The sequence below is a fragment of the Gouania willdenowi genome, chromosome 17 (assembly GCF_900634775.1).
Source record: "Gouania willdenowi chromosome 17, fGouWil2.1, whole genome shotgun sequence".
NCBI classification, from domain to species: domain Eukaryota; kingdom Metazoa; phylum Chordata; class Actinopteri; order Blenniiformes; family Gobiesocidae; genus Gouania; species Gouania willdenowi.
In genome coordinates, this window is record NC_041060.1 from 19,547,436 (window position 1) to 19,567,431 (window position 19,996).

The 19,996-nt window shown below is 38.4% G+C and overlaps 1 protein-coding gene across 1 annotated transcript in view; it reads left to right on the forward strand.

Annotated features, from left to right (window-relative positions):
• The window catches only part of LOC114479154 (DNA ligase 1-like), an 83,909-nt gene that overhangs the window by 1,633 nt on the left and 62,280 nt on the right, over window positions 1-19,996 (forward strand). Inside the window, exons 3-8 of the mRNA XM_028472679.1 lie at window positions 963-1,143; window positions 7,275-7,458; window positions 11,166-11,306; window positions 13,219-13,593; window positions 13,757-13,853; window positions 17,229-17,315. Coding sequence (XP_028328480.1) covers window positions 963-1,143; window positions 7,275-7,458; window positions 11,166-11,306; window positions 13,219-13,593; window positions 13,757-13,853; window positions 17,229-17,315 — 1,065 coding nt within the window. The remainder of the gene's footprint in view (window positions 1-962; window positions 1,144-7,274; window positions 7,459-11,165; window positions 11,307-13,218; window positions 13,594-13,756; window positions 13,854-17,228; window positions 17,316-19,996) is intronic.

Here is a 19,996-nt window from a genome sequence, read left to right on the forward strand (position 1 = left end):
GTTGGGAAAAAAACTAAAAAAATACTGTACTGTTTTCCTTTTATTTTTCATTGTCAAAAGAATCCCTTGATAAACTATTCAAAACATTGCAATTTAACTTGAATGAAATAAATAAAGGAATAATACAAATGAAGAAGAAGCCTATTATTTGAAATTCTGGTTCTATATTAAACAATGTAAAACTGCATAAAATGTATTTTGTGCCTTAACAATTGGACTTTAAAAAAAAAAAAAGAAACAGTCTGCAATGTATTTACGTCACATATTTCTTTGGACCAGCAGAGGACGCTTGTAACCCAGTGGTCGGTTGGCATGCAGCTTTTCTAGCAGTGAAGAAGAGATGCTATGCTAGCAGACCGAGCTCATAGAAAAACGTGACTTTTACAGATATTCACGTAATATTACAGATACTCTTTAGGTGCTAAAGGGGTAAGGAATCATTTATGAACATGTTTAAGAGTAGAAGGCGACCAGAAAGAAAGTAGTAGCAGATTTCACCCGCCGCCTCAGCATTTGGACAAGAGGATAAATATATAGCGCCCTCTGCTGTTTAAAAAAAGTACAGCGATTCAATTTTCAGAAAATCAATGTGAACCATGATACTTATGAATCGATTTTTTTAACTGCCTTACGATTAATCGTTACATCCCTAGTCTCTATACATGTACAATTAAACAGTAGGCAGAGAAATGAACCTAAGTCAGTTTCTTGTATTGCTTATTTTGATGGTGGGGAAAACAAGTGAACTGTAATATTATTACGTGCTGGTAATTAAACACTCCTAATAACATAAATTATTGTATCAAATTATTGAAAGCGATCAGGGCTTTTTCCTTATTTCAGAGCGTCATCTATGACCTCTCATAAATGTGGGGTCCTTTCCTTTTTTATGATTCTACATCTTTAGACTGTAAACTCTAAATCTGACCCCCTCTGTGCCTGTGTATGTGCCCCCATCACAGACCCGTGAAGAGCCCCTTAAAGGTGCAAAATGGTGTTCAGGAGGTGGAATCCCCAGTCAAAAAGGTCACAAAGCGAAGCCGGCAAATACTGGATAGCGACGAGGATGACGTGCCGGTTGTAAAGGAGCAAGCCACGCCCAAGAGGAAGGAAGCAATAGAAACCTTGGATAAAACAGAAAAGGTAACGATAGCATTTTTGGCATTTAATTTACAAACCAACAATGTGTTTAGTAAGAATGTGTGATGTGTTATCGTAAGGGTATGCGATCTGACGATGTTAGATCTTGATGGATTAAAACATGACGACGATCTGTCAAATCATGGAGATCGTAGAACCGTCTGTTAGGGATGTGAATCTTTGGGTGTCTCGCGATTCGATTCAAAATCGATTCTCGTTTTAACCGATTCTCGATTATAAATTGATAGAATACATAGTGTGTTAAGGCAAATTTTGGCATCAAAACAATACAGTTTGTATAAGATAACTCTAAATAAACTGATTCCAATGATTTAAGACAAAAGGTAGCATTTATTCATGCTAAACACATAAACACACACACTCCTTTTGCTGTCTATGTAATACATTGTAAGTTGGGGTCACTGTTGTGTCCAGTTGGGATTGTGTCATAGACTGTAATGGTCTGGGTGAGTTTGTGTGTTTTGGCCTAACACTGTTGCCTTAGTAGTCGGAAGTCGCCATCTTGAAAGCCCATGGCCTACTAGTCTCTACTAAGTCTGTAGTGCACATGTTATCCCTTGCGGTGCCGTGTCTGTCATATGTCTGTGTGCCCACACACAGCTCATCAAAAGGTTTTTTTTACTTGCCAAATCAATCAATTTGCTAAGTGAGGCTCATATCAGCAGTACATACACAAGAGTTATTATTAAGTGCTCAAAGTGCAGAAGTACTCTCCACTCCCCCTCCCCCCTCCCTCCCAGTGCACTGACACGTTGCTGTGCTGCTTCCTGTGCGTTAGTGGCTGCCTGTCAGAGGCTCAGTGCAGATGTTCGGACTGTCCTCTGTTAAAACTCCATCGGTTCTGAGTGTTGGAAGCACTGAGAGACATTTGAGCAAACAGTGCATGCATTTCTCATCTCTAACTAGCTCAGCCGCTGCGCTGCTCTCACGAAGCTATTTACACAGCTTTTACGTGACCCCTTCAAGCTGATTTTCTTAGAAAAACCACGTCCTGAAAGTCATTTAAAAACTAGTGGTTTAAAAGCTACTTTCAGCAATTCAGAGCTGCCCTGAAAGAAGCAACACTACAGAATTGAATGACGCATTTCAGCTTTAATGAAGGAAAAAGCCAAAACTGCCACAAAATGTTCATATTGTGCTGCTAGTGATTATTAAAAGGGTCTTTGTGGCATTTTTATCCACTGGCTTTGACCCATTATAGTTACTCTTGTAAAACAATATTGGGAAAATATTTTAAAAAAAATGGATTTTTTATCACCATTTAGAGGAAAAATATTGAGATATGAAAATTGGTCCATATCACCCAGGCTTAATATAACCAAAGCAGTAACGTTTTATCTTGTGAAGAATATTATTTTCCAAACTGTGGGAAAGGAGGGGTTCATAAGAAAAGTAGGATTTTATTAAGATGAGTGTGTTACCTCAATAACAAATGGTAACCACTAATGCTAATGCTACACCACATTAGTTAAACAAATTAAAAAAGACTGTGTGTGACTAAAAGAACATGTCAGCCTTTTTGTTTGATGTTAATTATACTTGAAACCAGTTTGATAAATTGCTTACATGAATCAAAAAAATTTTTTTTTAAAAAGTAGCCTGACTTAAATGATCGTTTATCTCTTTTTTTCCATTTAGGTTAATGTTTTACTGGTAAATAACTTAAAAAATAGTCTAAAAGATCTGAAGGAAAAATTTGCGATAAAATCGAGATTGTGATTTTACAAAGAAAAAATCGTAATATGATTTTTTTTTTCTCCCCATATCGCCCACCCCTATGTTATTGTTGTACGGTATATCGTCAAAACCATTCCGACCGGTAAGAATATGTCATCCAAAGATAGAAACAATAAATTCCCATTGATGACATATGTAATTGTGCGACACACTCGAATGAGGGCCGTGGGCCATTTGGCCCTCAATTTAGCCAAGAATGCCCCTAAAAACCTTGTTCCACGAGCAAAAACTTCCTCCAAGTTTTTTATCAACAACTTATTATTCTCTGGAGCGCTGTTTACGGGAGTGCGGCGGTGCACACACACAGACAGCGCTGCTTACGTCATAGCTTACCTGAAGCTGCAGTACTGCAACACATCACACAACGCTACTTGGTTAAAGACCACACACCCATCCAACATAGAAATAAATGTTAGCATAAAACGTCACTATTCATCTGTCCCAACTTAAGAAATGCAATAATTTTAAATTATATTTCACATGTTTACAAGACAAAGCTGGTCCCATGAGACAGTAATTTAACTATTGTGATTATTACACCAAATATCTTGTCAGTACTGCTCTCAGTAATTAATGAATAACTCATCAGCCTGATCTCGTTTAATTATATTATTATAACTTATTATCAGTTATAAAATAAACAAGACTCAGCAGCAGCGTTTTTATATATTTTTTTAAGAAAATAATTTGATTATAAAGCAGAGGATATAAATTAATTGCAAACAATAACACTAATAGCAGCTCATGAGCTCTTTGAGTCAGCAGCTAGTGTAGCCTTTTTTAATGTGTAAATGCTATTACTGAAGCTGATTCTAGTTTTGATGTATTTAATTTAGTTTGTGTTTGTAAGGAACCAGTTTGTTTTATTTCTTTATTGTTTTTATGTATTGCGATTTTTATCCTCCGTCACAAAATGTGGAAGGGTGTATAGGTTTGAGCTCCATCCGTCCATCCATTTGAGTTAAAGGGGACAGCTTTTCTCAGAAACCGTTTAAGATAGGATAACCAAATTTGGTGTGTGGCTTCAAGGTATCAATACCTTGATTGAGTTTGAAAATGAGAAGCGCTCAATAATTTTTTTTGGATTATTTCTGGAGTTATTGCCCTTGATCCATTTTTTTTACTCTGTTTGAGGTATTTTTATAGGGGACAGCTTTTCTTAGAGGATGTTTAAGATAGTAATTTTATATTCTGATGTGATAATATTTTCTTATGTATACATCTAAGTTCTTAGATTTAGAACATTTAGGAAAAGGTTGTGACAACCAATCTGGCTGGGGATGTTGATGACTGTTTTCTTGTTATTGTTACCCTGATAAATACCAGAAATGATCGGGATATATTTTTGGTCTATCGCGCATCCCTCGTGTTAGTCTGCCTTATTTCACCCTCAGGCTTTGAACTGGATTGACTAATTGCTCGGGTGTCATTGAAATAAACCCTAGAACAAACAAACATTAGTTTGTATGATTGTCAGGTGGTGAAATCAACTGTCTTGTCAGTCCTTGAAAGTCACTGGAAAAAAAGTGAGAAAACCATCAAGTTGTCTAAAAATTCCATTAAAACCTCTAATTAGGATCATGAGAGCTTCTGAAGGCACATCAGTCCCCATTGTCTGTTTGGTGACCCGGTAAACACTGTTAAACAAAGGCACGTTAATTGTGTGTTAAATCCCAATGCTGAATGCATTTGTCGATTAGGCCACACAATGAAAGGACCTGACCATCAGCCACATGCTCAGAGAGAACACTTAACTAACCAACCCACCTCATTAATTTGCCTTGGAACTTGTTGAGCAATTACTCATTATTTGTCCATCAAAGGACAGGAGTTTGAAGGAAGCTTCATTATTTTAAGTGTGAGCTCACTCTGCTTCTTCTTTGTTGGATCAATGGTTTTGTGACCAGGTGCTAATAGATTCACTCTTGTACCAATATTGACCAAAGCATTTCACCGAAGATGAATATGGGACAGAAACTCATGTAGGTTATGACTGATCATTTTTTGGTTGTTTGATTTAAAAAAAAAAAAAAAAAAAAAAAAAAAAACTAGTACAGTGCCTGTCGAAAGTATGTATTCATATAGTGGGGGCTTAAATAGAGAATAGAGTTGTCAATTATGGCTAAATGAGTATGTGTTTGAAGGTTGAATGTACAAAGAGGTGTACATACTCTGTAGTGTTATAAAGTGGTATATTTGCTAGTGCAAAGAAAAATAATTTGTGCGATTTCCCTGGTTTAATTCTATGGGCCATGCGCATGATAAATGTTTGTTGTTTTTTTTTTTAACTCATTTTTATATTTTTTTTTGTTTGGGATATTTTTCTGTAATTTATGTTTTTTGGAGTGTGACTCGCTACCTGTCCTCCTGGTTGCCATGTGGGACTCACTCATTATCCTCTGTGGGTTTTTTCAAGTCTCACGCCCAATGCGTGAGACTTGAGAGAAAAAAACCAGACCCGGAAGTACCACGACGTAATCTCAAAGCAAAATGAAAATAAATGTTTTGCAACACACTTAAATAACTTTTAGCAGTACAAAAACATTTTTAATATTGACATTCTTTTGTGGACTGGAGGAGGGTCTTCTACTGATTATAAGAGGTTGTAAATGACCTCACGCTGAGGTCAAAAGCTGAATAGGTTTCATTTCTGGGTAAACATGAATGTGCCGTCCGGGCTAAATTAAATTAAAATAAACATTTTGCAACACAAAATAAGTCAAAAATAATGCATGCACACACTCAACCTATGTGCACGCAGTCAAAAAAGTTTCAGGTCGAACAGACACTGCGTTGGGGAGAAATTTGCTCCATAAGCATGCACGCACGCACATGCAGAACTTCCTTGATTTATTAGACAGAAGTGTAAATAAGATGGCAGTTTGAGTCCTTGTTGTGCCCTGTCGATACATGGCTGTGACTCAAGATGATTTACCATAATACTGTATTTAGTGCTGAATTTACAATGTCTAGGATGATGGATCGAAGTCAATGATCCCATCATTGTTACTTGTGTTTGACTTAATCAAAGCAGCCTTGTGGTAAGTTGGATTGTGACATTAAGGAAATTATTTGCTAAGCATCAGTTGATGTTAATATTATCAGATTACCAAGGTTTTCCTGTAATAGACTGACCAATAGTCACTGTCTATTGATGCACTTCACTCTACCTCTATTTACTATTTTAAAACATTGTGACATACAGCACAATAATTGGTTTGAATACAGACATGTCTTTTATAATTTGCATTGAATCAAGCAAACTGTCTTCAAATATCTAGTTACAGTTTCAATTAAATTGTTTGTTTCAATCTAACATCAAAAAATATTCAAACAAATCACAATTTAGAAATATATATAACAAGACTGAAACAGGCAGAAGCAAAAATGCTCCTATGCCCAACATAAATAACATTCAAGTAGGTTCCCTTTACCTACAAGTAATTCAGTTCAAGTTATGTCAGTGCCTCCAAACACACACAATCAGTGAAACTGCACATTTTTTGCCAGGTCTCACAGTTTTCCCCATGATCACATGATGGCAGTCATTTTTATTCTGAAATGGTTTTAAAGGTAGGGTAGGCGGTTTTCAAAAACTAGCATAATTGTGAATGTAGCCTCCCTGATGGCTCCGCCTTTACGCGCATAGCTGCTGCAGAAGCAAACCTCAGCTCATCGCTTGTGTAGAAACGTCTCATTCAGCGGTAAGTAAACAATAAAATAAACTTTACCTTTATTTATATATACACACACACACACGTGACCAAAAACTCTGTTTTACGCGTACAGTATTCAGTGTGAGCTTGTGCATGCGAGGGGTCGAGAACGAGCAGGGAGACGTGATTGGTTAAAAAAAATGGTTCCTTTTTTTCATTTGTCAAAGTTATTGCAGATTTACAGCTGCTACATTATGACAGATTTTCTTCGTTCCTTTTTCAGAGCACATAAGATCTTTATTTCTATGAGGACATAAAGACAATTTCAACCAAAAACTTGAAAAGTGTATCTGGAAGAAATTGCCTCCCCTAGCTTTAAGTACTCATAATTATTCCAAAATCCTACAATTTTCCTCAAATTATTCCCTAGATTTCCCGAAATTAAACAAAAACTGGTCACAAAATCAAGGAAATTGAAGTGACGATCCTGCAGGGAGTGATATCTGTCTCTTATTGCTTTGATATGGTCAGTGCCTTATAAACTTTAAATACTATTATACGTGGAAGTGCAAACTAGGGCACAAAAATGATAAAATTGCCGCCTATTATCTGAGGCCCATTTGAGATTGAACTTGTTCGTATTACATATTTTAGATTAATATTGCTATTAATGCGAGATCACAATGCTTATTTCTTATCATCACGTCTTTTAATTTTCAGAAGGAGGAAGATTCTAAGGCCGCCCCCACTCCATTGTCTCCACCGCCAGCCCCAGCCGCACCCGTGGTCCCCGCCACACCGGCTACTCCGGCCACTCCGGCCACTCCTGCTACTCCAGCATCCTCGGCTTCACCGGGATCCCCGAGCTCCATCTCCCCTTCTGGGATCGTCAAACGCAAAACTGGTCAGTGTTCATCATCTGAGTCAAACCAAAAGCAGGGGCTTCACTTTTATCCTTTGACACCTGGAGATGATTTAAGGTGTTGTTGCCTCAGGCTGTTTCATTTGAACACTTGTTAGCAGTGGCACAAAGTGATATTTACCAGTAAAACAAAGGGGTGAGAATGAAACATGAGAACAATTTGAAAGCATACGACATTCTCTCCACTTTATCCCTTCCCCTCACTCCCTGAGCTTAATACTGTAATTTGCCGCAGTAATTTACTAATCTCAACAGGTCTCCTCTCCTCCCTCCTCCAGCTTGTAATGCTATTTTTCAGCTTGTATTTGCATTGGGTTAATAATATCATTACTGTAGTGTTGTCTTGTGCTGACTAGGCCCTGATGAAACCAGCAGAGTGTGTCGCCTTTTTATTGCTGCTGATTGTCTGATTCCTGTTTTCTGTTTGTTTTTGCTGCATTCGGTAACTCATTATTAGAGAAACATACACGTTTAGCGTAATAATGTTTTAATAGTTGTATTACACGGCGGCTCAAACATATCATGGTTTGAATGGAAGGAGAGCTTGATGTATTTATTTTTTTTCCCTTTATGCATTTTTAATGAAAAGCGTGTGGAAATGTTTCGAGCGGTTTGATGTTTGTTCTTTTACATCTTATGTCACACAAAGAATGTACCGGGAGGGTTTGAGCCACTTAAAGCTACAGATTTTATTACTGCAGAAGCATTGTGTGCTTCAGAGAAGCACCTTCTTCTCCACTATGTCTCCTTCATCCTACTTCTGCTACAGGAAAGCAGTGCAATTTCTTTTCATCATCTTGTCCTTTTTGCATTTTATGACTGCAGTGTTTGCTTTCAACGCCGATGCACATCCTTAATAAAACGTCACATAAAAGGAGTTCTACACATGATAAGAAATTGTAATAATAAGGTATTTGGTTGATGCATTCATTATAATATCGATGAGGAATCCTCAGCACCACTGTTTGTGCAGGAACCTTAAAGAGTAACTACACCCCAAATCAACATTTTTCTGCTAAATACATACAGTATGTAGTTGGGTATTAAGTAGTGCTGTTGATTGATCTTAGTCCCACTCTTCACATTTTAGTAAAAGTATTTTAATTTTTTGTATTTAGTTGTAAAATGTCCGATATACTGGCCACAAGGGGTTGAACGGCAACTATTACAAGTACATTTTGCTATTGGCTGAAACGGATTCTTTAAGATTCCCCTGCATCATCAACTTTCACTATTGGCCCCGCCCCTCCTATAAAAGTTGAGAGGAGGAAGAGGGTTTCCTCCAATCAAAGCCCACGGTGAGTATTGACAGACAGCCTAATGAGGAAGACTGTGTTCTGTGTGAAACAGCCGCTGTAGCGGTGCCGTTTTAGACTCTGTGCTTCTATTAAGAGCAGATTCTGCGCTAATCACAGGGTGTGTATTTACAGACACATAGTGTGCGTATTCCCATCGTTCTGTGCGTGTGTGTATGTCTTATCTCTATGTGTGCGGGGTGGTGGGAGAGTGGTGTCTGTAAGGCTGTGTGTGAGCTTCATGTCGTGATTGTGATCAGCTGTTCTCACTCAATGTTATTGAAGCCAAAATACTGCACTTAGGGGCGCTTCCATCTTGCAAATTCAACATCTTTTGGAGCCAGAGTTTGCGCAGTAGGGTCCAGCGGGAGGAGCCCTGGTAACACACCCCGCCCATTTAGCGTACTGCCCTGATGACTTACGTTGGCCAGCTACACCAAGAACATAAGTATCTTTCCCACTGGAAATTCTACCACCGGCTTGTTCAGATCATAGAGGTTAGTACATAACCATGATATATTTCAACTCAAATATCTAGTTAAATGGCGTCTCGGCTTTCCTTTACGACGTAACTGCTATTCACAAAGAGAGTTACGCAAGATCTGCGGCTGTCAATCATCGTCAAATATGACGTAAAATTCCATTTTTCAATCTCAAAGAACTTATTTAAAACAAACTTCACAGAAAAATTAGCACTTGAACACAGTGTAGGGTGACAATAACTAATAATCACAGCAGAGTTTAGCTTTTGAAAAAAATTATGGGTATTTTAACTTTACAGTTTCACCCACATCCCATCAGTTATCACTGAGGAGGCGGGGTTTAAGACCTATCCTGTACTGCAGTCAATCAGCAGGGGGAGCACTAAAAATAAAAGCTTCACCCCACCGGGGAGATTGTCTTGTTCATTCTTTTTACTGTCTATGGTATGTACAGACACATCGTGTGTATTACTGTCTCTGCGCACAGCAATGGCCTAGCTATCTGAGTGGGCGTGTCTTACTGCTACAGCAGTAACGCCCATAATCAAGGTATTTTTGAATTTCCCTCCTAGTGGCCGGTCAGCAGAAAGTCGGGGTGTACTTAATTTTTGAACTAAACTCAAACAGGATGTGGAACCAAAAACAAAATCGGCCTCAAAACTCGCTGTTGCATAACATTACAGAGGAAATTGTTTGTTTTCTGTTGCATAATATCTTGCAAAGGGTGACTGAAGTGTTTTGATTTTATGTTTTCAAGCAATTGCCCTTAAAGTGCAAATACACCCCCAGGTTTTTGCTGACCGGCCTCGAGGGAGAAATTTAAAAAATGCCTCGATTATGGACGTTACTCCTAGAGTAGTTAAGACACGCCCAGTCACAGCAGCCCCGCCCCCACAATGCTGCACAGTTCCGCATGGAGCTGTCAATCAATGCCCATTAAAGGCTGAGAGAGGAGGAAACCAGTTCCTCCTCCTGGTTTCCAGTGCTTGGAATAACGGCGTTTTTTTTTTTTTTCAGTAACAGGGTAATCTAACTAATTACTTTTTACGCAGCACACACACACACAACCACTACAGATTTGATGAAGCAGCAGAGATGGCGAGCGTGAAGCAGTCCAATGAAAAGTTGTCATTTTTAAGGTGGCGATACAAACACTGCTTTAAATTAATTGTGCAAGAACGTGCATGTGAAGTGTACATTATATCCAGGAGTGAACACTTTGTCGACCTCCGTTGTAAGCACCTCATTTTTAATGAAGCACCTCACAACGACACATGCATCTAAAAAAAAATCGGAATTCTTTGACATATAGCAACTTTTTTTTTTTTTTTTAACAGTAACGCAAATAGTTACTTTCCTTGGTAATTGGTTACTTTTGTTATAGAGGAATTAATTTACTAACTCAGTTACTTTTTGGAACAAGTAGTGAGTAACTATAACTAATTACTTTTTTAGAGTAACGTTCCCAACACTTTTTTTAGGAGGGGCGGGGCCAACAGTGATGGTTGGTGACATCACTGATCTGATCTCAGCCAATAGCAAAAATTCAATTGCAATAGCTGGTGTTCAACCCATAGAGGTCAGTCACTGACATATTGCAGCTAAAAATGCTAAATTTCAGTACTTAGACTAAAATGTGAAGAGTGGGACTAGGATCAATAAACTATGTTACTTCATACCTAATCATATATGTATTCAGCAGAAAAAAGTGGTTTTAGGGTGTACTTACACTGGCTATAATAGTAGCATACCACCACTGTGTGTGGAGTGAATGAATAATGCACATCAATGTAAAGCACTTTGAGTGTCTATGAAAAGCGCTACATAAGCAATTATTATCATTACTCAACAGTCCTGTTTTTGTGAGAGGGCTTAATACTTGCCTTGTTTTTTTAAATCTTTGATTTTTCAGCAAGGAAGATGTTTCCCAAGAGAAAACTTGATGAGAGCAGGAGTGACGGCGAGAGTCAGGGGGAGGCGTCTCCTGACATTAAGGAAGAGGAAGGCCACCAAAACAAGAGACCCCGCGTGGCGGACAGCATTAGCAGTGCAGGTAATTTACGGGTCCGCTTACCTTTTCTTTTATTTGGAGAAATACTGCTAAGAAAGTGTTTGGACAATAATATTGATCAGCCTTCTCTACGGGGCTGGAAACATTAATTACTGGGATTGCTAAAAACTGGGAACACACCACCCTGCTTATCCTCCAGGACCACTACATGGTGGCCATGGAGGTTGAGTTTGAAGCCCTCATGGGCATGCCCACAGCAGACTGGCAAGACCCCCTCCAGACAGCCTCATCCTGGGCTAGACTCAACCTGGGGATATGTTTACAGGATGAGACTCTGGAGCAGGTGGAAGCTCTCATCATATCTCGTGTAGAATTGGTGAATGAGCAGGGGGAGGAGGTGAGAGAGGACAGAGAGAGAGGGTGGGGCAGGGTCTCATCACCACCAGAGAGGGCCACACCCCACAACCCAACCATATCCCACCATCACCACCAGGGCTGAGGTGCACATTTCAGCTCTCTCCAGGGCCGTAGCAGAGGTGGCCAGGGCCCCACCTCCGAGCCCATTTCACCCCCTGTTGTCACCAGACCATACTCAATGGCGACCATGACAGAGCCAAGAGGGGATTGGTCACCATTAAGGGAGACTGAAACAGCCACTATTGTTCAAATTCACTCCCATCTGACCCAAACAGTTTCACCAAAACCCCAGAGGACCCCAAGGCCCCTCCCTCTGGGTGAACTCAACACGGAACCAAAATCACAATCATTCAGTTAACATATACGTTATGTTGTTGGTTGATTAAAATCTAAATGAAGGATATTTTATTAATTTAATTTAATTTTTATTTTTCAGTTTCCCCCCTTGAGGGATTACCACCTTATTGTGGTCAGGGGGTTTGTGTGCCTCAGTGACCTTAAGAGACAGCTATATCAGCAGGACCTTAGACTTCAGGTGGGACACCCAAGTTGGACTGGTCTGAAGGTAGAGGCCTGACTAAGTGCAATCCTCTTCTCTAGGTAGGGGTTGGACACATGGTGAACAACCCAATTCAATGAAGAAAACTCTGTTACTATAAGCAGAGGGGAAACAAAGTGCTGGAGCATGATGTGTACATATGATGCCCACTTCACATTTCTGACTGCCCTCTCATATATGCCTGCCTACAACCGGCCCTGCTTCTTTATAGTTTGGGTTTTGGGATTGTCTGAATATAAAATTGCTTCAGGGGAGTTTTTTTTTTTTAATCTCTGAGACAAGTTTTGGCCCTTTTTTGTCATAAAAGTGCAACCTCTTTGTCGCATTAAACAAAAATGAATGTGAAAAATATTCACTTTGACACACATGCTATTCATGGCTCAGTCATATGACATTTCTTCCTTGTACATCTGGGGTGACTTTGAATATCTGACACAGATTTTCAGAGCCTCCTCCTACAAATTATTTTCTATTAAATAAAAGGAAGTGGAGTAAAGCTGGAGACTATTCTGTTTTATTTTTCAAAAGTCTACCTATTCCCTTTTCCCCACTCTTGAATTTTATTATTTAATTTTCATCTGAAAACGCCTCTTTTTTTTTTTTTTTTTTTTTTTTTTTTTGTTACCACAGAAGCACACCTTTGTGAACATGTCTGTGTGAACTTTATATTTTATTCACCAGACCTTCACTTTTTCAAGCTGCACATCTGGCTCTTTCCTTGCTTGTATGACCCCGTTTTTTTTTGTTTTTTTTTTCTGCTGGGACTCACTGCTGAAGGTTTGTCAATAGTAATTTCTTCCTTCCCTGTCTCTCTTGAGTGAAGAGGAGACTTCAAAACTACAACCTGGGGCGTTTATTGAGCAAAACTCTTCAAATATCAGGTCATAAAAGAAGAGTGGCGTTGCCTGGAGTAAAGCTGCTGGCATTTATCTATTTCATAAATCCAGTTTCTTCTTTTTTCTCTTTCTCTTTACTAAGAAAACACAGATGAAACCATGGAAGAAGGTTTAAAGGGAGAAGAGGTGGAGATGGAGGTGGCGACCGAGGCTAAAAGCCCCAATCAGGAGTTGGAGAAGAAAAAGGAAGAAGAGGAAAGGGGGACTGAGGAACAGGTGACCAGAAGGAGTCTCAACAAGAAAGAAAAAAAAGCAAAGGAGACAGGAAGTAAAAGTAAAGCAAAAAAGAAGTCTGAGGAAGAGAAAACGATCACTGACGCCAACACGGAGGAGGCTGAAAAGGACATCCAAGACGTGGAAGGAAGTCCAAAAAGTCAAACGGCAAAAAAGCAAAAGGAAGCGAAAGAGCAGAAAGATAAGGAGTCGGCCAAGAAAACCCCAATCAGCAGTTTCTTTGGTAAGGAGCAATTTGCATAGCTCTGTGGTTGCATTAAAAAGTGCCCATAAATATGCTCTGCTTTTATCAGCAGGGGGAAGAGTGCGAGACATTGTCCGTACACCAGCCCCTGCTTCACCCTCACCTTCACCGTCTCTTTTAATTCATTCATTTTGTTCAACAGCTCCAAGAAAAGCAGCAGTAAAGATGGAAGAAACAGAGAAAAAAGAAGGAGAGGAGAAAGTGACCAGTACAGAAAAGGAGAGTAAAGACAAGAAGAGGTAAGACTGTGTAAAAGGTGTGCATTATTTTCTCAAACTTGATTGTTGTTTAAATATTTGTATGATCGTTAAAGGGGACATATACAAAATGTTCACCTTTTAAAACAGTTCCCTATGGTCTAAATGACATCTGTGCTGGTGTTTGGTCAAAACATAACATGAATTAAGCAACAGAAGAGATTTAACACCCTGTAAAAATGAGTTCTGTGAGAGCGCTCTGTTTTGGGGGTGTGTCCCTAGATTTGCATAGACCTCCCCCTTCCCCACCCCTGTCTTCCGCGAAGTGGCACACAGCTACGTTCGCAGTGCAAGCCTTAATGCTCATTACCGATTTTCTTGTCTGTCTGTTCACATTGCCATTTAAAATGTGACCTGTATCAGACTCCAATGTGACCCACATGTGCATTGTTGCGTTTGTCTCAAAGTTTTTGTGCAGTGGAACCAGAGAATGAATGAGCAGGTGCAGAGGAGGGTGGTGAGAAAAAGGAAAACTCAACCAAACAATGTTTTTTTTTTTTGGTGTCGATTTGCTTTTAAACACAGACCACTTATGATATGAACCTTCAAGCTTTGACCCGAACTCGACAGAGCAAAACTGAAACCAACAGGTCCGACAGACATTAGGTATTCATATCCGCACCCGACCTGAAATCGACAGTTAAAACCTTTTTTGTTCCTCATACAGATGACATTTTTACACTTGTTTTAGTGGTAATCATTGTATTCATTAACAGACAACTGTTAATGTCAACATCAGATCAGCGCACGGGGAAAAAAGCGCCCAACAAACAGTGCACTTATTTACATATTCCATGTATAAAATATATAAGGATAATCCATGTTCTTGTGCAGAAAAAGGATTGATTCAACAGTGGGTGCTAAACAAATGTCCCTGTCCCTCTTTGCTCCATGAGTGCAGCAGGCTGTTCACACCATATCAAATGCGCATTAAATCCTCCTTGACCGTTCACTCTGAGGTTGCATTGAAAAAGATCTTATCTGTATCTGATACAGGACCACGCGCACACACACACATGCACACGCGCACACACTGTTCATTGGAGCGATGAACAGATGGAGTGACCAAAAAGCACTACTATGTTCAAGCCACTCATCACGGGCGACTGAAGTCAGTGCAGTCGCTACAGTTGCATTCAGTGTGAAAAACAATGGCGGACTTATGCAAACGTTTTCATCAAGTTAGGGGTGGAGTTGCCATCGGAGGGGAGGGTATTTTCTTTCCCGATTTCACATGTGACGTCACAAATGTAGAAAATTTGAAACGGAGCAATTATCTCTGTGTTATAAGACCTAGACAGAGCACAAACAAAAGATTGGATGGTTTTATTTCACATTTTGTGTGGTGGACTCACAAGTTACCTCATACGTGATCAAAAAAACTGCAAAAGTGGATTTTTCATAATATGTTCTCTTTAACACTCAGCCATGACCTCTGTTTTGTTTTCAGCGTTTCCTTTTTCGACGCGGGATGGAAAGTCATTCCAATTTAACGTGACAATAACAAAGTTGTGTGAAATAGCTGTTGTGTGCACTCCAGTAATTCATGGTTACTGATTTGCAATTTGGAAAAGGTTGCAGATTTATCGTTGAACTGGCTCTGTGATGGAGTCCCTTTGACCTTGTCTGTGTGGTAAAGAGACTGTGTGGGAGTGGAAAAAAATGCTTTTATGTCTCAGTCTATAGAAATTCCCCTTATGGTCTGATGTATTTAGTAGCAACTGTTGTTGCAGAATCACAAGAGGAAAGAAATCTACAAATGTGACAACTAGAACATTTTTATTATTCATATGGTTTTTTGATCATTTGCTCAGATTTTGAAGTGAATACTTCAAAGCTTGAAACACTCCTACAAAAAGGTTTGAACTTATAGGAGAAACATTTCAATTGACATTTTTGACATAAGCTTGAATTACATTTCTGTAGATCTATATTAAAAAGATCTTATACATTGATATAAAAGACTATAAAGTCATGCTGGGCAACATTGATAATTTGAATTGTCATGGCTTTCTGTGGTTTAAATACATTGTCTCTTTCTGCTTTAGAAATACTGTTCTATGCTCAAAAGTATGATGTATCATGTTTATAAGCATTTATTAAGGAACAGTTATTACGACGGTACCGATTAAAAAAGGACAAACAACAGAAAAGCCCCTTAAGCTGGTATGGGGAGACATCACAGGGTAGGGGTTCAAAATCAAAACAGGACTTTCTTTAAATAGTGGCTTCTCTCTAAAAGCTCTTTGACAAAGGCCAGATTTGTTGGTTGCACAGTCTGTAGATCTTCGTACAAAAGCTGTGGATCTCTGCAGCTCCTCCACAGTGTCCGATTCTTTTTCTCATATATCGCTTGTCGTACTTGGTTAATTTAATGGACACACAGGTCTTTCCTCTATTGTGCTGTACATTTTCCACTTAAGATTTACAGCGTGTTAGTACAGATGCATGTTTCACTTTTTAGGCTTATGTTTGCACCAAAGAAATGTCCTCTTTCAGATTCAGAACATGGAAACATTTTAAAAGTGTGACTTTTAGAGACTTATTCTGTGACACAACCAGCAGCTCATCTCATAGCGAACAGGATAACTCAGATGTTTACTTAAGATGTTTTTCATTCAGAGGACAGAAGACTATTTCGTTTCCTTCTTCAGCTTGTTGTTGTGCACAAAAGCTTTATGTAACTGCAAGTGTGTGGGCGTAAACAAACAGGTTTTGGCCTTTACCTTAAGGATTTCCTGCAACCTAAAGCCTATTGGTGTTTTTTTTTTCATTTGCTCTAAATCATTTTAACCAGCCATTTGTAATGCAAGGCTCCTGCCAAATGTTTCAATAAAGCATCTGCAGCTGCACGATGCTCCTTTGTTATTTTGAGGGCATGTTAACCATCACGGCCACTGACCACACTTAGTCTGAAGAATGAGGCAGTACATTTTTCATCTCTCTATTTATATTTCATTACTGCCTTTTGTGCGACAGGAAAGGAGTGATGGACATTGAATACAAATAGGAGATTGCAGCCTTTGTGCTAATATTAGAAGCGAGTCAAGGTTTTTTAATTGTGTTCAGAGCAAATCAACATTCTGAGATCATACATTTACTTCTGTAAAGGCTAAACTAACTAAAGAATAAATTTGATGTTGCCTATGAATGCCTTTGAATGGTAACTGGCAGTTTTCAAATAATTAGTTCAACTTCTTTTCACAATCTCGCTACAGAAAATATTGATTGATTTGTTAGACTCTCCTGTTGAAATCTTTTATATTTAAACAGGCATGTTGGCTACGGTGAATGGATTAATTGTTAATAAAAGAAGAAATATGTAACCTTCATTTTTTTGTGTTTCTGTTCCCATAGTGATCCATCCTCGGGACAGACGGAATACAACCCAGCCAGGCCCAACTACCACCCAGTGGATCATGCCTGCTGGAAACATGGCCAGAAGTAAGTCTAGACTTTATTTTTACTTACACAATTAACCTTAAATCTGATTCCCACATTATCAAACGTAGCTGAGAATTGAGTACAGTATTTTCCCTTTTGTTAGTCACACTATTCTTTATCGTTTGGCTGGTTCTGCAAATTAGAGTCAGGTGTGACTTGCATATCAAATTTAACATGTTTTAAAATGTTAATTTATATTTACTTGACATGAACCAAGGAGTAAACATTACTGTCTACAGCCGTGAGAGGGTGCTGTAGGCTTGTGACCACTATATACTGCCCCCCTACCACAGAAAAAAATTACTGAAACATAAACTTAAAGACATCCAAGAAAGACCCAATACAAACAAAATCTCGTAATCTGAAGGTCGTAAAATATGCCATTCCTAAATGTCATAAATCTAAGAACTTAGATGTATAGATAAAAAATTATCACATCAGAATATAAAATTAATAACTATCTGTAACGGTTTCTAAGAACAGCTGTCCCCTATGAAGATACCTCGAACAGAGTCCAAAAAATGGAACAAGGGCAATAACTCCAGAAAAAATAATTTTGTGCTTGTCATTTTCAAACTCCAAGATATTTATACCCTGGAGCCACACACCTAATTTGGTTATTCTATAGGGATGTAACGATTAATCGTAAGGCAGTTAAAATTCGATTCATAGGTATCACGGTTAATATCAATTTTCTGAAAATTTAATCGCAGTACTTTTTTTTAACCAGCAGAGGGCGCTATCCACAAGTGTAGGCGGCGGGCGGAGTACGCTAATACTTTATTTCTGGCCGCCTTCTACTCTTAAATATGTTAATAAATGATTCATTACCCCTTTAGCACCGAAAGAATATCTGTAATATTACTTGAATATCTGTAAAAGTCACGTTTTTCTATTAGCTCTGTCTGCTAGCATAGCTTCTCTTCTTCACTGCAAGATATCTGCATGCCAACCGACCACTGTGTTACCAGCGCCCTCTGCAGGTCCAAACAAATATGACGTAAATTATTGCAATCACGTTTTTTTTTTTTTTTAAAGTCCAATTGTTAAGGCACAAAATACATTTTCAGTTGCACTTTTAAAAAGAAAAAGAACTATTATGCAGTTTTGCATTTTTTATTATAGAACCAGAATTTAAATTAATAGGCTTCATTTTCATTTGTATTATTCCTTTATTTATTTCATTCAAGATTTATTTTTAGTTAAATTGCATTGTTTTGAATAGTTTATCAAGGAATTCTTTTGACAATGAAAAATAAAAGGAAAATAGTACCGTATTTTCTAGTTTTTTTCCCAAAAAAAAAATTTGTCTACAGTCTCATTTTGTAAAATAAATCGTGAGAGAATCGTATCGTGAATCGAATCGTATCGGGAGTTGAGTGAATCTTTACATCCCTATTATTCTATCTTAAACAGTTTCTGAATAGAGCTGTCCCCTTTAAGTCGGACAGATGCAATGACGGACGGATGGAGCTCAAACCTACATCCTCCTTCCACACTTTGTGGCTGGGGATAATTAATGTGACTAATTGTCCATAGCGACTTATATATATATATTCTTTTCCTTTCTTCACGACTCATTTTTTGAGTGATGCGACTTCTACTCCATTGCAACTTATAGTTCAAAGAATACGGGAGTATTATGCGATATCAGCATTTGAAATTTCTGCATTAAACGCAGATAGATTTTTTGCTGTTCTTTAAGGTTATAAAAGAGTTTTGGGAAACAAGTGTTTGTTGGAACTCCAAAATGAGCGTTTCACTGTAAACTTTCACCTGAACTCAGTTGACAATATAAACTTTTTGCTTATGGGCAGTGATGTGATTTTTCAGGAACTAGAGGAGTAAATGGAAAACAGCTTGTCTCTGTATTCATTTAGACATGACTTGTGATGGAATTTTATGGACAATTCTCTGCCAGAAAATTGCCACGAATCAAGAGTGGACAGAAATTTCCGACATGTATTCCCTCATCTAAATTTCATTGTCTCACACCACTTGTGGCTGTCAAGGAAAGATAACTCCAATCAACTAAACATCACAAGGTTAACCCTCTCAAGACTGTAATCACACTCAGGCTGAATGGATTTATTCACGGTTTTACAGCTTTCGAATTTTCAAAATGTCTCAAATCAAGCAGCATTTTAATGTTGGTCTTCAATTTTGACTGCTTTTTAAGTTATTCACATGATTTTATCATAACATTTTCTCATAAAGAGTTGAAACCTCGATCCACTGGATAGATTCTACTTATAGTCATTTTACTTATTTCTTATTATTTCATGAGGTGTAATAGTCACTCTAGCAGCTCCTCTCTATGATGTTTTTGGCCCTCTTGCTTTCATTTTCACATGTTACTACTGAAAATTAAATATGACAAATTGCTGTTGAGATTCTAATTTAATTTGTGACTATACCCAACTTGCTAAAAAGGTTTGGAGTGCATTTAACATTGAATAACTTATCCGCCAAGCACGCAGCGCAGAGCGGAAGGTTATGTCTCGGCCTAATTTTATTAACGTCTTACATTTCTACATTCAGAATTATCTGAGGTCTGTCCATTTCATTGTAACGAGCTGCAGCAGCTGACATGCTGATAAAGGAAATGGTTATTCTAGTATATTTGTGGAAATATATTTATGCTGAGAAATGGGGTTCTAGATTTTCTTTATATTGTATAT